Source organism: Phodopus roborovskii, unplaced genomic scaffold (genome assembly GCF_943737965.1).
Source record: "Phodopus roborovskii unplaced genomic scaffold, PHOROB, whole genome shotgun sequence".
NCBI lineage: Eukaryota > Metazoa > Chordata > Mammalia > Rodentia > Cricetidae > Phodopus > Phodopus roborovskii.
In genome coordinates, this window is record NW_026126540.1 from 14,104,569 (window position 1) to 14,124,931 (window position 20,363).

Sequence of the window (20,363 nt, forward strand, 5' to 3'; positions counted from 1 at the left end):
GGTAAAATATCCCCATGGGAAAAATGTAGCTCATTAGATTATGCTTGTGAATGCTTTACCTACAGATGGATGAGCCTCAATTACATGTCTATTACCCATTGTAATTGATATACAAATGCTTATTCCAACTTTTCTTTGGTTGTGTGGATCTTCGTTTGGGCGCCAGTTGTGTTGTGTGACTTTAACTGGAAAGCTGAAAATAAGTGTCTGTTTATCACAGGAAGGGCATTGGTGACAGACTAAAGAAATGATTTCAAGTCTAGTTTGCTAAATCAATTAATTTATTGGAGTTGCTTACAGGAACATGGCCAATCCAAAGGCAGGTGCATCACTAAAAAATCCACACCCAAATAGGTGATGAGCTTGAGAAAGCAGCATCTTTGGAACTCAATGTCAACTCCAGGCAGTTCCACCAGAGTGTTCTCATTCCCCAACCATGATTACAGCCTTGACCTTGAGTGGGTGCCTTGTAGGAACTGTAATTTTCATGAACTTCCTCTGTCCAATAGGTCTCATTAGCTTCCTAAGTCTTAGAAGCCATTGCCTTCCCTCCAGGAGGGAATATTTCAAGGAGAAGGAAATGGTTTCACAAAAGACTGGAACCCCAGGTCAAGATTCTCTCTTCTACTAAGGAGTATAAATAGATCCATTGCTATCACCAGAGATTGAGCTATCATTGTGCTGTTTTGTTTACTATATTATTATGACTAAGGGGCCAAGGTTATTTCAGCTCTACAATGATTATCAGATGTTCATGTTTTGCCTGGAAGGAAAATCTATGCTATACCATCTCCAGTGCACTGAAGACTTGCCCTTAGACTTGATGTGCATAAAGTTTCATTACCTCCAAATCGCAGTCCTGGGACCAATCCTTCTATGAATGAGCCTTTATGAGACATTTTGGATCCAAACTACTGTAACATTTTCCTTTTGTTTCTTCTGTTACCAGAGGTGTAGTTTTACATTTTATGTAAGATCACATATAATTGATTCTTTTACTTCTCCTATTTACTGTCATAAATTGTTATTAAAAATTAAATGAGTTTATGAAACAGTCTCTATAAACTGGTCACTTTCATGAGTGCCATAGTAGTTAATACTTTTGTATAATTTTTTCTATTCAGTAACATGGAGGTTGGTTTTTAATCGGAAATATGCCTTGTCAAAGCTATGTTTGGAATTGTAATGAGTGGATTTTGTGAACGATTTTAGATTTGTTATGCCTGGAGCAAATTGCAGTCACTTGCTCTGTGATGCCAGAGCAAGGGCCAGGGAACACAGAACAGTTGTTATTCTCTGCATACAGTGTCCATTTGTTTCACCCAATTAACAAATCTACATTTGGAAGGACTGGGCCATATTAGTGACTCTGTAAAGTGCAAAAGAGCCACAAGCAGTCTTTTCTTCTTGTAAGTGTGGGGGTATGAACTGCACACACCAAGATTTATCACCACAGGGATGGCAAAACAAAGTACTCTACAGAACATTTTGTGTTTCTAAAGTTTGGTCCAATTTCTCTCAAAAGATTAGATAAAAATAACAGGAGTGTAGAAATACTGTTTCCTGACTTAGGAGACTTTACTATAATGGTTAGAAATTAAGAATGGATTGGTTTGCAGAATATGACTGTCAACCATGCTGCTAGTCATTTCTTATCCTTAAGAAATTACTTGTTTCCCACTCTTTGGTTTCTCCATCTGTAAAATAGGACACTGTTCATAAGGCTAATGAAAGAACAAATTATTTTATGTATACTTTTGTGTACTTAGAATGATACCTAATATGTAGTCAGTAAATACTAGTCATTAATTATGCAAATTAAACACCCAGAGATTCATAGATGTAAATAAGAGTTAAATAAACCAGTCTCCTCATCATTTTATTCATTAAATTGAAAGTAATTTACCAAATGATTTAATTTCTTTGAATGAGTATGGGTTGCTATATTTCTCTTCTAGGTCTTCTGTTATTAAGGTTTAATTCTTTTTGACAACTCTGTCTTTTCTTATAAACTCTGATTTTCTCAAGGGCAAGTTCCTGTCTTAATGGACTTGTAACCGTTTTGTTAGCAGCCAAATGTTTGGAAATGCCACAGTACCTGGGGTACTGTTTTTGGTCAAGGAAAACTATCTAGTTATATTAAAATATTAAATTCAAAATGTCAAATTGGAATTTTTTTATAAGTGAAAGAAAAATTGCTTGTAACACAGGAAGTAACTAATGCTGTTAAAGTAAGGGAATTAGGGAAAATTTTTAAATGGAAAAATTGAATGAATAGAAAATGCTTAGCATTTTTTTATTATTTGATGGGCCTACATTTTCTAAAACAGTTGGATGACAAATTAATTGACATTTTCCTTAAAGGAGCAACAGTTGTGTGTTCAGAGATATTTGCTTCCACCATCACTAAAAAGTTATAACATATTCCTTTGTACTGTAATAGACTTTCTCCAGCTCTTGTTTTTCCTAGACATAGAGAAGGTTTAATGTTGTACATCAAAAAGTTGAAAGAAACCATCTCCTGCTTCAAGGATTACACAATATAATATGAGAGAAAGATAATAAAAGTAGAATATATCAGGCACCATAATAAGTCTTATGGAAAGAAGCAGGAAGCTATGGATTATTCTCAAATGATTGACTCAAGAATGAAGTTACAGAGTTTGACATTTGATCCAGAAAAGCAAGACTCTGTAGTAAGAAATTTTAATGGAGAAGAATCTTAGCAATGAGCTCAAAGTGTGAAAAAGTTCCTCCAGTGGGGAAATGATGCCTGAAGCACTTCTTGTTTTCCAAATGAAGTTTTCTCTTAAATGGCTGTGAGTAATGAACCTATGGTCATAAATTCAACAATTAGCCACAGTTTGCCTTGTCCTGACAGCTGTCTCCTCCAGTTACCTTTTACCCCCTTCTCATCTACTGCCTAAGGAATTTGCTCTAGGTTGAATTCCATAGCATTCCCTTTGCTTTGATCTTTGTGGGTTGTTTATTTTCCCACTTAGTGCTGTGAAAAAAGTAAAAATGCCAACCATCTAGTGTATGTGTGTGCACATCTGTGTGTGGGTGTGTGCCCTTGTATGTGGACACCAGATGCTCACTGGCTGGCCAGTGAGCCACTGGGATTTTCCTGTCTCTGCCTGGCAGCACGGTGATTACAAGTATGCCTCCTGGCTTTTCACGTGGGCACTGGGAGCTGAAGTCAGGTACTCATGTATGGACAAGCACGTTGCCCAGTGATCCTTCTTTCCAGTCCCCACCCCAATCATCTTCCATGTAAAGGAGAAAATATCTTTCACAAAACTATGTTTTATTCATTCTGAGCATTCTCTGCTAGGCAAAGAAAGATTCTGTTTATGGCCCCTTTATAGACGATAACAAACATCCCTTCCTCTCCCTCTTTCTCAGAGGCCAAGGCTCTCTCTGGCAGCTCTCAGTAACCTGTGAGGAAGAACTGTCACAGGTGAGAAAACCCATGGCAGGAGATAGAGTAGTTCAGTGTTCCAGACACTGAGATTTCAGTTTGGCTCTGCCTTATTGTTTTTCAGAATTGGAGCATTACCAATTTAAATGACCTCTGCCCATGTATTTATTGGAATTTTGAACAAATGGTGCAGTTTCTCAAAACTTGATAGTAAATAGTGAGGGAAGATGGCCTCTAATAATGTCTTGGGACCAAGTAGCTTGGAAAGTCTGGGATTAGCTTTAGTGATAGTGGTTAATTAGCATGATGAGTTGGCCTGGACCTAGTGAGTAAAGACAGAAAGGAACAAAGGGGCTACAGAAGTATACATTTCTGCTTCTTATTGTTTGTTCAGTTAGCATCCAATTCTTATGGGGAGTATGAGATAATCTGAGTAATTTTCTTGGCTATAGGTCACTTGCTTAGGTAAGGAATGTAGGAACTATGCTTTTCTAAACATTAAAAATGACCAAGGTTCATGGATGTGTGATGTTTTTCAGGATCCCATGCTTTACTGAGGAGCTATTAGCAGGCAATGGGTCTTTTGTAAAGAAGAATCATCATTTTTTGAGAGTGTGGCAACTGGTAGGTCTCCTATGCTCCAGGGGATGGTCAAACATTCATATTAGCACCACCCATTGGACTTAATGGGTTATCAACAAGCAAACAAACAAATGAGAAGATGTGAAGTAGTAAGGAGGACATGTTGGGAGGCATATGGGGGAATGAGAATGGGGGAATGTGGGTGGATATGATCTTGATTTATTATATTTATGTATAAAATTCTCTAGAGAAAAGAAACTATTTAAAAAACTGATCAAGATTAAACTTCATAGGGATGTATGTGCTAAACACTGGCATGTACTTTGGTTATTATAGAATTTTAGTTTTATAAAACTGTCTCATTTCATCAGTGAAATTCAAGAGACATTATTTGAGCATTGATGATGTTTCTCAATACACTTAGTGGCTGTTCTTAGGATGATAATGACATTATCTTATTTAAAAAGACTTCCCAAGATGGTTTCCCTTCTTTTTAATATTATCTCATGACACTGCAATTTCATTAAAATATCCAGTATTGTTTATAATAACTGTGGACATCCCAGAAACCTTGGTGTTTGTTGGGCACCCACAAGGTTTCTTACTTTCTACTATTTAATGGACTAGAGACATTGAAAGTGATGTAGGAGAAGGATTTCTCAGGAAATTAAAAGACAAGAAATAGGTTTTTGGCAATAGATGAAATGGATAAACCATGTGAAATTATTGCTGTTAAGGAAGGTTTGAAGCTATTTTACATTGGTTCTAAGAAGGGTTGGTTTTATTATTTTCCTGTTTGAGACAGGTTCTTGCCATTACCTACACTGGCCTTAAACCTTCAGTTCATCTGCCTCAGCCTCCTGAGTGTGGGGATACAGGTCTGTTTCATTACACCCAGCTAACTAATTTTACTTAATCATCTCATTACAGCAAGTTTAATTCATGGCCGTTTATTTATAAGTAAATCATACATTTGACTAGTTATTATTTTTATGCATGCCTAGCTAAAGAATTTGTGTTCAGCAGCAGTTGGTTCCTCAGGCTCTCAGACTGTCTGAGGGTATTTTTATCAACTCCTCCCTAATGACTTCCTCTCTTGACCTACCTGTTTTATCTCATTACACAACTGACTTAAATCTGCCAGGTTTGGGCATTCTGAGTCTTCCTCTGCCTAGTGTCTCACAGTTAAGCACCAGCACATTTTGACTTTTCCTCAAAATGACTCCCAAAGCCAGTCCCCGTTTTCCTGTCCATATCACCTTAAACAGACTCTCTCCTTTATGAGTCATATATCATCCAGGGCTCCCAACTTATCTCTTTGGTGGTCTTTCTCAGATGCCATTTACTGTGCAAATTATTATTGAATTTACCTTTCAGAAAACTAAAATATATCTGTAAGGATTTCTATTTGATGGGATAATTAAATTTAAATGCCTTAGTACTTTCAAAATTATTACAGAAGCCAGGGTTATAACTGAGTGATGGAGAACGTGCTTAGCATATATATGTGAGGCCCTGTCCACAGGACCAAAATAAATAAACACATAAACAAACTGATTAAATTAAAAAAGACATCAAAAGTATGCAAAAGTAGGTAAAGCATTATAATAAACCACTGTGTTTCTCTTCACAATTCCAAGTTCACAACATTCTTGTTCCCTCTTTAACTCTACTCATTTCCTGTGCCTACATTAATTTGAAAGAAGTCATGGGCATTGTACTATATCATTTGTAAGTACTTCAGCATGCATAACTAGAAAATAAAACATGAGCATGTTAGCATACCTCAAATTATTAATAGTTTATGTTATATACCAAAGGTTTTTTAATGGTATATGTATGTACTTCAATTTGTTTGAGAACAAATTGAATTTCAGTAAAGCCTGGCCATGTGATCAGTTAGAATCTTTAAATATGTAAACTCCAAGACTCCAAGCCTGCGTCTTCTTATTTATTTATTTATTTGTTTGTTTGTTTTTTTGTGACAGGGTTTCTCTGTATTGATTTGTAGCCTGTTTTGGAACTTCCTCTGTAGATCAGGCTGGCCTTGAATTCACAGAGATCCACTTACCTCTGCCCCCCGTGCTCCCAATTGCTAGGCTTAAAGGCATGTGCAATCAATGCCTGGCTTTATTTATTGATTGACTGATTGATTTTCATTTTATCTTTCCATTTACAAGATCACATAAAGCCAGTTTCCTTGAGCCTGCAATGTGAGTCCCAGAGGATGGACTATTAATCGGATAGGAAGACTGCAGGGAACATTTATGGATGGATTTGGTAATTTACCTCAATTTACAGAATCTAAAACAAGTCAATATTTCATTCTTGGATTCTCTTCATTGGGGTTCCTGTTTGTTATCAATCCAAAAGCACAGGGACTACCAAAAACAGGACACAGAATTCTCTGTCTCAGAATGACATTGTCAATTATTTTGCAAATTTGCTTTCATTCTTCTCTTTGGAGACTTGACTCATGCTCCACTCTTGCAACGTCTTCCAGATGTGACCATCCCCTCATGAAACCAACACCTGTCTTTCTAACTGGAAATCCCTCTACATGTGTATATTCAAGAGTTCATATGTAGTAAGTGGATATTTGTGCATCTTTTAAATTTGGCCTACTGCAAATTCAGGTTTCTGTACCTTCCTACTTTTGTACCTTTAACAATTAAGGAGTGACAGAGGGTGTGATGGAAGTTAGGGAGATGTGTTTCTGAGGATAGAGCAAGAACAAGGCATTACGTGGGTGGGGATGGTGCACACCTTTAATCCTAGCACTTGGGAGGCAGAGGCAGGCAGATCTCTGAGATCAAGGTTAGCCTGGTCTACAGAGCAAGTCCCAGGACAACCAGGACTACACAGAGCAACATTGTCTCAAATAAACAAGTACATAATATCAATCAATCAAACAAACAAACAAAAAACTCCAAACAAAACAAACAAATAAAAAAGAAAAAGGCTTTGGCCAGGAAATACTCTCTAGATTGGAACCCGATTCTTTTTTCTTCTAATCTTTTATGTGTATGGGTGTTTGTTTGCATGTAGTATACTACACGTAGCCCATGGAGGCCAGAAAAGGGCACCATGTCTCCCCAGAACTGGAGTTTCAAATAGTGATGAGTCACTATGTGGGGGCTCTGAATAGAATCCTAGAATATTGCTTTTCTGCAAGAATAGCTGTTGTTCTTAACCACTGGGCCATCTCTGCAGCCCTAGAGTCAGATCCTGATATGACAGGTGCTAAGAGCATGCACTCACTGCATGGGACCACTTAAACAACATATGAAATCTTTGCTTTGTTTATAGGTGTTTGATTTAAATACTTTTAAAAAACCATCTATTCCATTCCTGTTAGTTCTTATTTTACTTTGTAAACAAAATTGGGAATTATAGACATTTAGAGAACCATTGAAGGGTTTTTGATGAAAGTCAATGCTTTTCTATTGAAGGATTTTTATAATTTCCTTTTGGCCTCAGTTATCATTTTGACAGTGGCCTCTGGACATTGACAAAACATCATTTCTGTGGCCTGTTTTTCAGTGGGGCTCCACCCCACGTGTCTTTGGGACGATCCTCACATCTTCTTCCTCTTGGACCACTCAACAGGACAGCTCCTTTAGATTCCATGGCATCACACTGCATCCCATTGGAAGATCTACTCATCAGAAGGTCTACAGAATCTTCTTGGCAAAGATTGACATGCTTTCCTCTGAGAATTAAGTTTGTTCAAGACATCAGGATGGCAGGAAGGAAACTGTGGAATTACAGAAACAAATGCTCTTTACTTTTAGGGATTTTACATGGAGCATACTTCTGGTGCTAAAGTTCTCTTCAAGAATATAGCAAAAGGGGAAGGCAAATATGTGTACACTGAGCTTTGATGATCTTCTTATCTGGGTTTTGACCTCATCTTCTGCTAGAAACCTGAGGTTTAGAAACCACATTTTCTCACTTCACAAAATGTAAATTATCTAATTGTTTTGTTCTGGAAATGAGAGATGGGGAGAAGAAAAGGAGGGGTCATTAACTACATGGACTCATACATGGCTTATGAGCCAACAGCTGGCTTCTGCAGTCAATATCTACTACTATGGAGCCAGTCTCCCCCACCTACTATTTTAAGTTTTTAGATAGAGTCTCACAATCTGGTCCCAAACACATGATTTCTCTCCTTGACTGTTCTCCTGTATGCTGGGATTACATATCTGCTACCATGTCTGCTTTAGTTCACTTCTTCTAAGAATATTTTTTGCTCCTTGTTGAGCACACAGATTACCAAGTTGTCTGTTCCCAATATGAAATATTGAAGAATGTTAATTTGTTTTTCTTCTAAACCACCTTGTTTAGAGAACTCTAAGACAGGAGTTTCTGGTTGACCCAGGTGTTTGTTTTTGTATTTGAGTAAAAGAGAGAACTGTCAGGCCAAAACCAATCCCATATTTCTTTGTGATAACCAACTAAATATTTCTTGGTCAATTCTAATTTTCTTGTTAGCCAGAAGTGAGGAACATATTGATTAGTTATGTGCCATTTTAAAAAATTTATTTTCACAGTTGCTATGAACTTTCCAGACAGTGATGAAATCAATAATACACAGTTAGAATGTTTCAGTCTTGTGGAGTTATGCAGGGGGATAATGGAAAGTTGATGAGTTTGAGAATGCCTGCTATTCTGTACATGACCATTTGAGATTCAAAGGCTCTTTAACACATTCTATGTGCTAACTTTTGCCTTTTTTCCTAATACCATTGCTCCTTTGTGAAACCCACTTACTTAACTAACATGAATTCAGGGAAACTGGAGTTTGTGAGTCAGACTTCTGCATGAATCAGCTGAAGCAAATTAAAAACTCTGCACTCTCATTAAAACTGATGGATATGTATATGCCCATTCTCCCAGATATTCCTGTGGAACCACTATAATGCATATAGTGTTATACATATATTTACCTGTATACCTGTATAATTATTTAAAATGTTTATGGTTTATTATTGTCTACTGAGGATGTAGACTCAGACACAGGCTTAGGGGTTAACTAGGAGCTAGTTGATCCATTATGAAAGTGAGATAAAATTTCTGTTAGTCTCATGCACTCCCTAGCCATGTTAATGTTATTGTTTATAGACATCATTCACTAAAAGATAGATGGATCTTCAAAATAAATTACAGTGATGGGATCAGAGCAATGGGATTTTGTCTGGGGCAATGGATTTTGTAGGCTTTTCAAGGAACCATGAGATCAAAAGTATTTTCATAGTACCAAGACTTGTTTTTTTTCTCACTTTGCTATTTTTAATGTGTTATTGTTCACTCTAGTAAGTGAATTTATTGGAAGACATTGCTAGCTGATTAGAGGTTGCAGCTTCTCCATGGTCTGGCATCTTATCTCAGTAGCTAGACAATATGGGACTCCCTCCCTACAGCCGAACTTCCTGCCTCTACCTGCCCTTATCTGGAGAATGTCCCTGGGCCTGAAGAACTGACCTATCTGAAAACTGTCTGCATCTAAACTAGATTCCTGATTCATCTTTAGCTTGAACTTTGACACAGATTCCTGCTGGAAGACTTGCTCTAGGAGCTCTACTATTGGACTCTACTGCCACATACTAAGCTTTGTGATAGGAGTGTGCCACTTAATGCAAATTAGGGTGTGTCCCCAGGCTCCCCGATCCTATATATATTCCTTATACTTTGGAATAAAGTTGAGCTGATTCACTGAAATCTGTCTCTGTAGGGTTATCTCCATTTGTATTCATGGACCACATAAAGATTCTGTTGCCCTTTCGGCCTCTTTCCCCTCTTGGAGTGATATGGATAGGCCAACAGGGAGAGAGGATGCCCACATGAATTTGTTGATGTCTTAGCATGTCTCAGGAAAATACACAGAGTAAATGCTAGATTTTCCCAAGAATGGCCTTGGTAAAGTGATACTTTATTAAATGTCTGCCTTTAGTACATACCATTCCTCAACTGCCCTGCTAACCATATGTACATGGTTACTACTCTTACAGATAGTTGCTGTCAAAGCAGCATGGAACACAAATAAAATCTGTTGCTTCATGAGTTTACATAGTTCCCAAATGGTATAGGTACACGTGGGGGAGAATGCATTCTCATCCCCCCCCCCCGTGTGTGTGTGTGTGTGTGTGTGTGTGTGTGTGTGTATCTGTGTGTCTGTGTGTGTATTAACAAACACCATGGGCACTGTGGTGTTTGTCTACAATTGTTCCTCCCATGGTGGTGTTTCCTTACATACTCATTAGACTGTAGGGAACCAACCCTGATTCCATTTGTAGCATTGTACACACAGGTTTATATGGAATGAAACGCTGGAGTGCATTTTCCTATATGAATTGTTCTGACAGCTAAATAGTCCTCATTGTTCTGTACCTTCCCATGCCGGGAGTGGTGCTAGTCAATTTGATTCTATGACTCTTTGCCTTTTGAAACACTTAAGATAATTGTTGAAAGTAAGACCCACTTCCTGCCTGTTTCTTTTATGAGCAAGTAAATGAGATGTGCAATCAAATGATTGAAAGTCAAAGGAAATCTGCCAGAAGACTGCCTGTAAAAGAAAAGAAAGGATTTTTTTCTATAATTTCCATTTTACCTGCCTTTATGCTAATGACATGCAAGGTATTATGGGGAATTTTCTACCAGATAAAGAACTCATGATCCATGGTTAGTACAGTTAAACCCACTGAAAGACACCACCCACAAGCAGGCAACAGGTATGGAGACAGCTTAGAGACTTGCTCAGGACAGCTCTTTTGTAATTCCTGTCTTGGTACACCACCATTGCTGTGTTTGCTTTTTCTCAGTACAAGGCAGTGCTTTGATGGAGGTCTGTACATAGCAAATTTAAAGTGAGTTAGAATGTTCAGCAGAGCTGATTCATTAAGAGCCCTTCACTGAGTGCCCACAACATGCTAACTTTTGGGTAAACTAGTCTGCCAAATTGTGGTTTATTTACATATTTTCTTGAATATTTAAGCTTTTTATCTTCTTAAATTTGCTGTTTCCTTTAAGAAGATGTTGGTTGTTACAATGTTAAAAACAAAGGTTGAGCAAGCTGTGGTGGCACACATCTTTATTCCTAGCATTTGGAAGCAGAGGTGGGTGGATCTTGTCTACTTAGCAAGTTTCAGGACATTCAGGGTTATGTAGAGTCTGTATCAAAAAGGCAAAACTGAAACCAAATAGTCCAAATAAAGATGCTAAGAATTTTAAGATAGGAGCTGGGGAGATAGCTTAGTTAGTAAAATGTTTGCTGTGCAATCCATTCTGAAGTCTAGATACACCTGCATGCAAGAAAATGTGTAGCCCCTACATATGTGTACATACAAATTAGCAAGTGTGTATATTTTCTCCACAAAGAATATTTGGATAGTGACTTATTAAACAAGAAATACATACATGCACACCTTTACACACATGCTCATGTGGACCAGTTTAGAATGCAGAAAGAAAAATAGTTAGATGCCAATATACAGGTTCAGGCCTTAAATTGGACGCTGGGAGTTCATTTTCTGTGTTCATGAGAATATCCTCATTATACTCTCCCTTCAGCTTCCCAGCATGCTGTTTCAGTTTTCATTCTTTTAATGGTTTCCCCTGCTCACTGCCCTTCTCCTGTTCTTCCAGTTCAGTGTGAGAAAATGGGGAAGTTTTCAGATAAGTCTATTTTCAGATTTTCCATGTGGGCACAGCACTCTAACCTCCAATGGCTCTACCTGTGTTCATGTTTCCAATGTGTTTATCAGTGTGTGCTAACTGGGCTGCACAGTGTATCTTCTGGACCAGGCCACTTCATATCAGTCCATGACACCAACACAAATAGTGCCTGTGAGCAATTATAGAAATATCTATAGCACTTTAGTTCACTGAGTGTCATGAAATATTTCTCCTCCAACTAGTGCTGCCTGGCTCTTTAAGTCAAGTTTATGAGCTCTCTTTTATGAATTTTTTTTTTCATTCTAGTTCTGTGCTGAAGCTCTTAGTACTTCTTCTGAAACTATTATAACAATCAATACTAATTGAATACCGAACCATTTAACATTTTATGCAAATGTAAACAAATGCTTTTTTTTTTGTTTTCTTTTCTTTTTGCTTTTGCTAGAAGACAATACCTGCAATATACAATCAGTTTGGATGAGAGCATAGTGACATCTTGGACTTCTGGGTTGGAACCCTGCTTTCTGTCCTTTGTGAGAAGAGTGACCCAAGAGGAGTTACCTACCTCTTCTTCGTAGCTCAGCCTCCCCAGTTAGTTTCTGTTGCTTTGTTGAGATGTTGTCTGAAATTAGTTATTTAATCATGTTACTTTGAAGACAATGAAGAGATGAATAAACTAACCCAAGTCCTTGATGGACCTAATGTTGAACACATAGATGGATGGGTTTTTATGTAGAAAGAAGTAGGTTTTCTGCACGTCTCATGGCTGTTGGGGAGCCAAGAAGCTAAGCAGAGGCTCCCTTGGTTCAGTGCTATGAAATAAGTTATAAGTCATTTAGAAGATATTTTTTTTCCTACAGATAAAACTATTACAACCAAAGGAAAATGGAACTGGGGCGGGGAGCTTTTGAAGGAAATATATCTAAAAGTATCTATCCCATCTCTTTAAAAAATTGGCTAGAACACCTGGATTTTTCTGAGTGTAATTTTAGTTAGGTAAAGATTGAAAAAAAATATATTTTTCCAAACAAGGAAAAAGTAATTTTGTGGAAAATTATGGTTGGCAGTACTCTTTAGCAGTAGATCAGTTTTGCAAAAATTAATTTTCCTTGTTTTAAAGAATAAGAAAATGTGAATGCAGTCAAGGTCAGAGACATGCCTTCTGTCAAACTTGGTAACCTGAGTTATGTCGCTGGTACCCTTATGGCAAAAGGATAGAGCCCATAAGTGAAGGTTGTCCTCTGACTTCCTCATGTGGAGATTGTCATGGAAACACAAACCATGACAAGTGTCCACACGAAATAAGTGAATTAATAAAATAATAAGAACTCAAATGCTAATGGTGATTAACATCATTATTGTTTATCTGAAAATATTTACCCTTCAATAGGCTTTGTTGTAAGATACCCACTTAAAGACAGAGACGCAGATGGGCATTGTGGGTGCTTTTCTATTCAACACTTAAATGTTTGTTTTAATGTGTGCACTAAACAAGCACATTAAAAATGCATCTGGGGTTTAAAGCTATGTGGGATGTGCTTTATTAGGCTTTAAAAATTGGTGAGCTGTCTTAAAAGCATGCAGAACTATATTTGGCATATACCTAAACCAGCTGCCAGGCAAATGTTGCTGACTTTATGGGACTGGGATCCTTGGTATATTGAATGGGGACAAAAATCTTAAGAGTTAGAGGGCGTGATTTAATAGCTACATAAGCCATTGCTAAACAAGTGAAAAAATAGAAGGACATACTTTACTCTAGTCAGAGAGCAGGGGAAACAGAGGAAAAACAAATTATTTGGGGCCCTGAAACGTAGGTATACATACACTCAGCACATACTAATGTACTCACCAAGTACATGAATGAATCTGAAGAGTATCAGTGGTAACACTCCTAGAAGATGTTGGTCACCATCTGTGATGTTGGTCACAATTGCCTGGCACAGCAGGCTGTCAGGGAGTTGGTGAGATCATCAGTCTCATGTCTCAAAATTAGATTACACAGGACACTTTAAAACACACTGTAGGAAACAGTTGAATTTGGGGAAGGCAATAAAAAGATGCCCCATGTCATTCTTTCCCACTTCTAATTGCTCATGCTTTCATGAGGTTTAAAAATAAAAAGAAACTATAAAATATGATACAGAAATTCCAGCAGGGCCTAAATTTATGAGAGCTTATGATCAAACATGCATACATTGAATATTCATGGTTCTGTTATAGTTTGGACCATAATTCTCCCCCACATTCCCACTTACTAAAGGTGTCCTCCCCAGCTGGAGACACTGCCGTAAGGTACTAGAATTAGGAGGTGGGGCTTAGTAGTAGTTCTTAAGAAATCAGGTCAGGCCCTAGAAAGGGATTTGAACCCTCATCACTCTTCTTCCTATTTTGGTTCTCATCTTTTTCTGCCTTCCCACAAGTCCAAAAGCAATGAGGTCAACTGACTAGGGACTACATTCTGCAAAACTCTTAGCCAAGGTTAAACTGGTTGGAGACCATTTTTCATTACCACCATCATATGTTCATCTTCAATTATATTAACATTTGTATGGGGAAATGATTTTTTTTTTAAGTTTTTGACTATGCTAGACTACAGAGTTGGAATTTAACTCTTAAGGACAAATTTACTGATCATTTCAGTTGGTTGTTGTTTGAGATAGGGTTTCTCTGTATAACAGCCCTGCCTGTTCTGATCAAAAGAAGCAACACTGAACAATGTTTGAATCAATCTTTCTACCTTTTTTTTTCTAGTTCTCTGCATTGTAACAAGCCTCTAAAATCTCGGTAACTTTGTCACATATTTATAATCTAGCTGATGCTTCATTATTGGAACTCATACCTCCTACAGATTTCTTCTATCTTATTTCCAGTTAGCTACCACAATACTGAAGTTTAGTACAATGGAGTTTATAGCCAACAAAGTAATCAGAATCTGAAGAGCTCATTACCAGGGAGAAAACAATGGCTAGCCCTCTGGGTCTATAGAAGTATGATGCTGTCTCTCCTCTCCTGAAGAGTTAGAGATTCTGTTGGCCACATGCTTGAATGTGATTCCATGGGAACTGTGGATACCATGGGTGGAGATGCTTGAGTTGTATGATCTGACATTGGAGCTGTTAGCAGAAGCTGGAAATACTTAGGACTACATCTGAGTCATCCGGCTTTGAACTGTGGACTTATTCTAACAGTTGCTTTTAATTAAGTCAGTCTGGCCTGCTGGGATTCTGGCAAGTCAGCTGTTCAGAAAGCTCCCATTCTTTGGAAATGTTCTGACCTTCCCAGGCTTTTACTCAGCATCTTGGATTTTGTTTTCATTTCCATTTTCAGATTTATAATCGCTTAGATACAAATTGCTGTGGATTCAAACCTCGCAAGGAAGATGCCTGCATACAGAATGGACTGAGGCCAAACTGTGATGACCAAAATTCTGTGACTTTAGCACACATTATCCAGCGAAAGAATGACCCAAGACATTTGGTCTTCATAAACAATAAGGGCTTCTTTGACAGAAGTGAAGACAACTTAAACTTCAAATTGCTAGAAGGCATCAGAGAGTAAGTTTTTTGTTTGTTGTTCAAGTCCCATCACTTTCTTTAGCCTGGACTGTTCTGGAATTCTCTGTATAGCTCAGTCTACTGTCCTCCAACCTTACCTTAAACTTGCAGTCATCCTTCTACTTCAGCTGTCAGAGGGCTAGAATTACAGGAAGGAGCTGTTCCATCCAGAACAAAGAGTAAATTTTCTAATGAAGTGACTTCTTGGATGATCACCTGTATGTTAAACAGCTAGTAACATTTCACAAAAACTCATACCTTATGTCAGATATATTTCCAAAGAAATTGTGAGTGTGGGGACAGAGACTCAAAGGAGTAAAATTACCCTTCAAAAGCAGCCAGTCCACAATGGCTACACAGCTCCTGTCACATTCTTCCTTAACTGCCTTGCTCAGCCTTCATTGTGAAAACCCTTGTGGGCGAGGTTGGACAGATCCAGGGCTCTCAGGAGTAAGGATAACCGGGTGGCAGAGGCTCTGTTATTAAGGCACAGAATTGGACATGGGGGAAACAATAGAGATGTGCAGGTCCATAATCAACTATTTGGCATGCCAATAGAACTAATAAACATAGTAGAATATCAGTTCATGATAAACCCAACGATTGCTATGAATACAGTGGGAGGCGAGCTCTCTGAATAGCAGGGGGCCCTTTAAGTTGGATAGGAGGACTCTGGAGTATTTAGAAATCTGTATAGTAGACATAGACTGTGGGGCTGGGACTTGAACAAAGGAGGAGCTGCAGGAGGTTAGGCAATGAAGTACTATTAAACTCAATATTGGTCAAAAACTCAGAGATGATCTAAACAATTTGGGAGACATTTGGTAGGACTTAAAGAGTATAGGAATAAAGAGGGGCCAGTGTGAAGCTCGAGAAGCTAATTCTGTACTGTGGAAATAAAAGACACAGTTGGTCTCAAAGCACACGGATGTCATGTATTTGTGGATAGAGAAGGTTCAGATTCCTGAGTAGCAGGAGCTGGCTACAAAGTCTGATCATTTCTAGCCCAGTTATATAAATTGTGACTAAATTTCATACCAAGTGGAGCTACCTTTGTTCATTACCCATTTTAGTTAGGAATACGATTCCCTAACGAGGTTAGATTGGAAGCTCAAGAGTCCATGAGATAGTGGTAGCTCTCCAAGAGCCAAATAATGTGAGGAAAACATACCCATAAGTCTGGTACAACCTAGCTTTTCCAAGCACCCACTGATTTTTCTTGCAGTAACTTGTATTTGTGTTCTGATGCTATTACTCCTACTAGGCTGGCATGTGGTTCAGGGTGTTCTATACCCAGAGCTTAAACAATGGCAAGTCCAGAAGAAAATTAGAATGTAAAATTCACAGATGATCTTATGTCTGGATCACATTTTAGTTGTTTCCCTTGACTTTGTACTTAGCTAACGTGGATTTTATATACTCTCAATACTGAAAAGCATACTCTTCCTGTAGGTTTTGGGAGTCCCATGAGGTTTTTGCTATGCTCTTCCCCTGTTGGTGCCTTTCACATCTCTGTGAATTGAAGGCAGGTTATGTGGCAGATTCTCCCTTTCAAATACCTAAGCCAAGGCGAAATTATGTACAGGAAAACTGACATTGTCAAGACATCACTTACTGAATTGCTACTACAGGGACTTAAATTTCTTTACAGAATTGAGAGTGCCGGGGTCATACATCTATCTTAAACATTCACATAAATGTGAATACTTTCACTTATTCTTTGGGAGAAGATTAAACCTTACCTTCATTATGAGGAGTAATGGGTTTAAGGTTGAGCCTTCTTTGAATGTGTAATGCACACATTAAGAGCAAAAGTGAAGTCTTTGTCACACATTTAATATTTCCATTAACCAGTACATTGTAAAAACCAATAATAGAATAATGGTTTGTTTTCTTTTATGAACGGGACCAGTCACTGAAGAGCCTGGTGGTTTTAATACTCTCATCTCATGCATTATGCCTCAGCGAAATTGGTTGAAGGGCTATGGAAATTACAGTTATGGATAGTAATACTTCATACAACAAAATGCTGCTTGGTTAATTCATAGCCCATAAGATTCATGGTACATGCCTTTAAGGAACCTGGAATACATGACAAGCCTTATTTAACTTCATACTTCTGAGAGTGAGGGGAGACCAAAATGGGGGTGTTGCAAAATATAACCTATGATTTAAACCAGGTATTTGATATGATTTCTGTGTATACTGTCTATGCTAGACACTATATATGCTAGACTTTCTAGTCTTTCTAAATGAAAAGAAGCAAGTTCAGTGAAATCTCTCATGGTGATTCAGCCAGATCTTTCTTAAGTGACCTCAGGATGTCTAGTGGGATGCCTTCAAATGTCCTTGCTCTGAAAGTTTACTTTTGTTGGATTTATTTGAAAGCAACGGCCATCTTTATGTTACTGTAACTAATGTCTGAGGTAATGTCTAAATATAAAATGGGAAGATTTGTCATGGTTTCCAGCCTTAGAGGTTTTATTTCTTTATTACATTTTTTTACTTTTTTTTTTTTTTTTTGGTTTTTTAAGACATGGTTTCTCTGTATTGCTTTGGAGCCTGCCCTGGAACTATCTCTGTAGACCAGGCTGACCTCGAACTCACAGAGATCTGCCTGCCTCTGCCTTCTGAGTGCTAGGATTAAAGGCCTGCGCTACCCACATGGCTATGAACAGGACTTTTATAATCAAGGATGGATAGGTCCTTTTCAGCACATGACCAGGTGTTGAAGGAGAGAAGAGGAAAGGGTGGAGTTCCAGGATACCTTTCAAGGCATGCCCCCCCCATGACCCCACCATCTACTATGCTTCATCTCCTAAAAGGATCACTGCCTCCCAGTCACAGTATTCTAAGGACTAAATCTTTAATACTTGACCATTTCAGGGACATTCATGATATAAACTATAAACTAGAGTAGCATTTAATACCTACTTAAAAAAACACTGGCCTTTCCCCCATCCATTCCATCATGTCTATTGTTGTCCTTGCTTAGCTCATATCATATTGGTGAGACCTTTTGGGTAAAAACTCTCTGATCTTCTGGACCTTGTAGTCTTTCCATTCTTTCTTCTGTAATGTTCCCTGAACCATAGGTGTGGCAGTTGTTTTATAGATAATCCATTAGGACTGGGCTACACAACTCCATGAGGCCTCAACCCTACAAACAGTCTTATCCAGGGAAGAACCAAATAGTCAGCCCTGAAAACATACACACAAGTAATAGTATACAGACTGGGTAGATCTTCTTTAAGAGTGTGTGTGTGTGTGTGTGTGTGTGTACATACACATATACTTACATAATAACAAACAAAAAGAGGATATGAATTTGAAAGAGATCGAGGAGGGATATATGGGAGGATTTGGAGGGAAGAAAGGGAAGGGGGAAATGATTATATCTCAAAAATAAAAAGTAATTAAAAAGAAGAAAAAACACTGGAAATCACTCAAATTCCAAAAGTATAACCTGAATCAGAGAGTATTCTTGAATTTTTCCTCTAATTGAGTTATTTTTTTTTTAAATAATTTTTCTTTGTTTTATTAGAAGTTTGAGATCATTGCTCTGGGAAGATACTCCACTAAAACCACACATGTTTTAGTTCCCACATTTTCTTTCATCAAACCCCACTTTGTTACTGATGACAGCAAATAAAAGGCTTTTGCGGGACACATGGAGCCTAAGATGAAGGGAAATGCTGCTTCAGACCTATTGTGATCTTAATTCTGTGCCTTTTTTTTTTTTTTTTTGGTCAGTCTGTAACAGCCTTTAAGTAAGAAATTAAGATGTCATTTTCTGAATGGTTTAGGTAATTTGGTTCATTTGAAACACATTTTTCTTGCATTTTGTTTTTAGGAGAAGTGCCTGCTTGTCAATGGCAAAAAACATTCAGTTTTCAAGGTCCTATTTAGGAGTGTGATTTATGCCAGATTAATGAAGGCAGACCATCTGGGGGAAGGAATAATATTTCTGAGTATTTGCTAAGAATGAAATATTGTGTTATCATTTCAGGTTTCCCGACTCTGCAGTCTCTGTTCTGAAGAGCCAGCACTTACGGCAGAAGCTCCTTCAGTCTCTGTTCCTTGATAAGGTTTACTGGGAAAGTCAAGGAGGCAGGCAAGGCATAGAGAAGCTCATTGATGTGATAGAACAGAGAGCCAGAATCCTTGTCACCTACATCAATGCACATGGCGTCAAAGTATTACCTATGAATGGATGACATAGGGTTTCCTGCCTCAAGGACACACATGTGTGACTTTTGGGTTTTCTTAATAAAGTATATGAACCTTAAGTGTTTCTAGGAGTGAGGCAGCATAATTGAATACACAAAACTGACCCAATATATATCATGAACCGAGTTTAAAAAGTTTGCAGAGTTTAAAGGTATGCAGTTTCAAGAAGTATTGGAATAACACATTGCTTGCAAAATGCGTGATATTTTTTTTTTTTTTTTTGCCTAACACTCTGGCATGTACATCTCAGTGTCATTGTTAAACAATGGCCCTAATTATTATTCCCACTGATGTTTAAACCATTTTCATGCCATTTGATGGGGCAATATAAATCAGAGATTTGACTCTTCTCAGAAAGAGTCATATTGTCATGCCATTTGACTGATCGGCCAGCTCCTAGCAGAGAGTTAATTGATATTTTCCTGATGCTGATCATTACAACATTTTTTCCAGCCCTGCCCAGAAGCAACTCTACATTCGGAAATTGAGGCACGGGGGCTGTGAAAGCAGCAGAGACTTGAAATACCTTCTAAGCAGACATGGTAGTAGATTCATTTACAAACCACCAGTGTGTTTTCTAGAGTCTATAAACAATCATCTATCTCTGATAAAAAATCTCATATCCATTCCTTTTAGGAAATTTACTGTCAGCATAGAAATATTCATATGTAACAATGGATTATTAGTTCACTTTGCTCTTAATTTTGATTCAAATTATGTCTGGTGGTTAGAAAACTAAATAGTTATAAGGTATAATGTTACCTATTTGAAAATGTATTTTGTGGAGTCTCTTAATGTTCTTATGGGTTGGTTGGTTGGCTTTGAAAAAAAAATAAGATCTCATATAGTTCAGGCTGGCTTTGAACTCCTTATGTATCTGAGGATGGCCTTAGTCT

At 37.9% G+C, this 20,363-nt stretch overlaps 1 protein-coding gene across 1 annotated transcript in view; it reads left to right on the plus strand.

The window, feature by feature from the left end:
- The window catches only part of Gask1b (golgi associated kinase 1B), a 42,638-nt gene extending 22,740 nt beyond the window's left edge, over nucleotides 1–19,898 (plus strand). The window contains exons 4-5 of the mRNA XM_051199476.1: nucleotides 15,011–15,237; nucleotides 19,247–19,898. Coding sequence (XP_051055433.1) covers nucleotides 15,011–15,237; nucleotides 19,247–19,454 — 435 coding nt within the window. The 3' untranslated portion in view covers nucleotides 19,455–19,898. The remainder of the gene's footprint in view (nucleotides 1–15,010; nucleotides 15,238–19,246) is intronic.
- The last annotated feature ends 465 nt before the right edge of the window (nucleotides 19,899–20,363 follow it).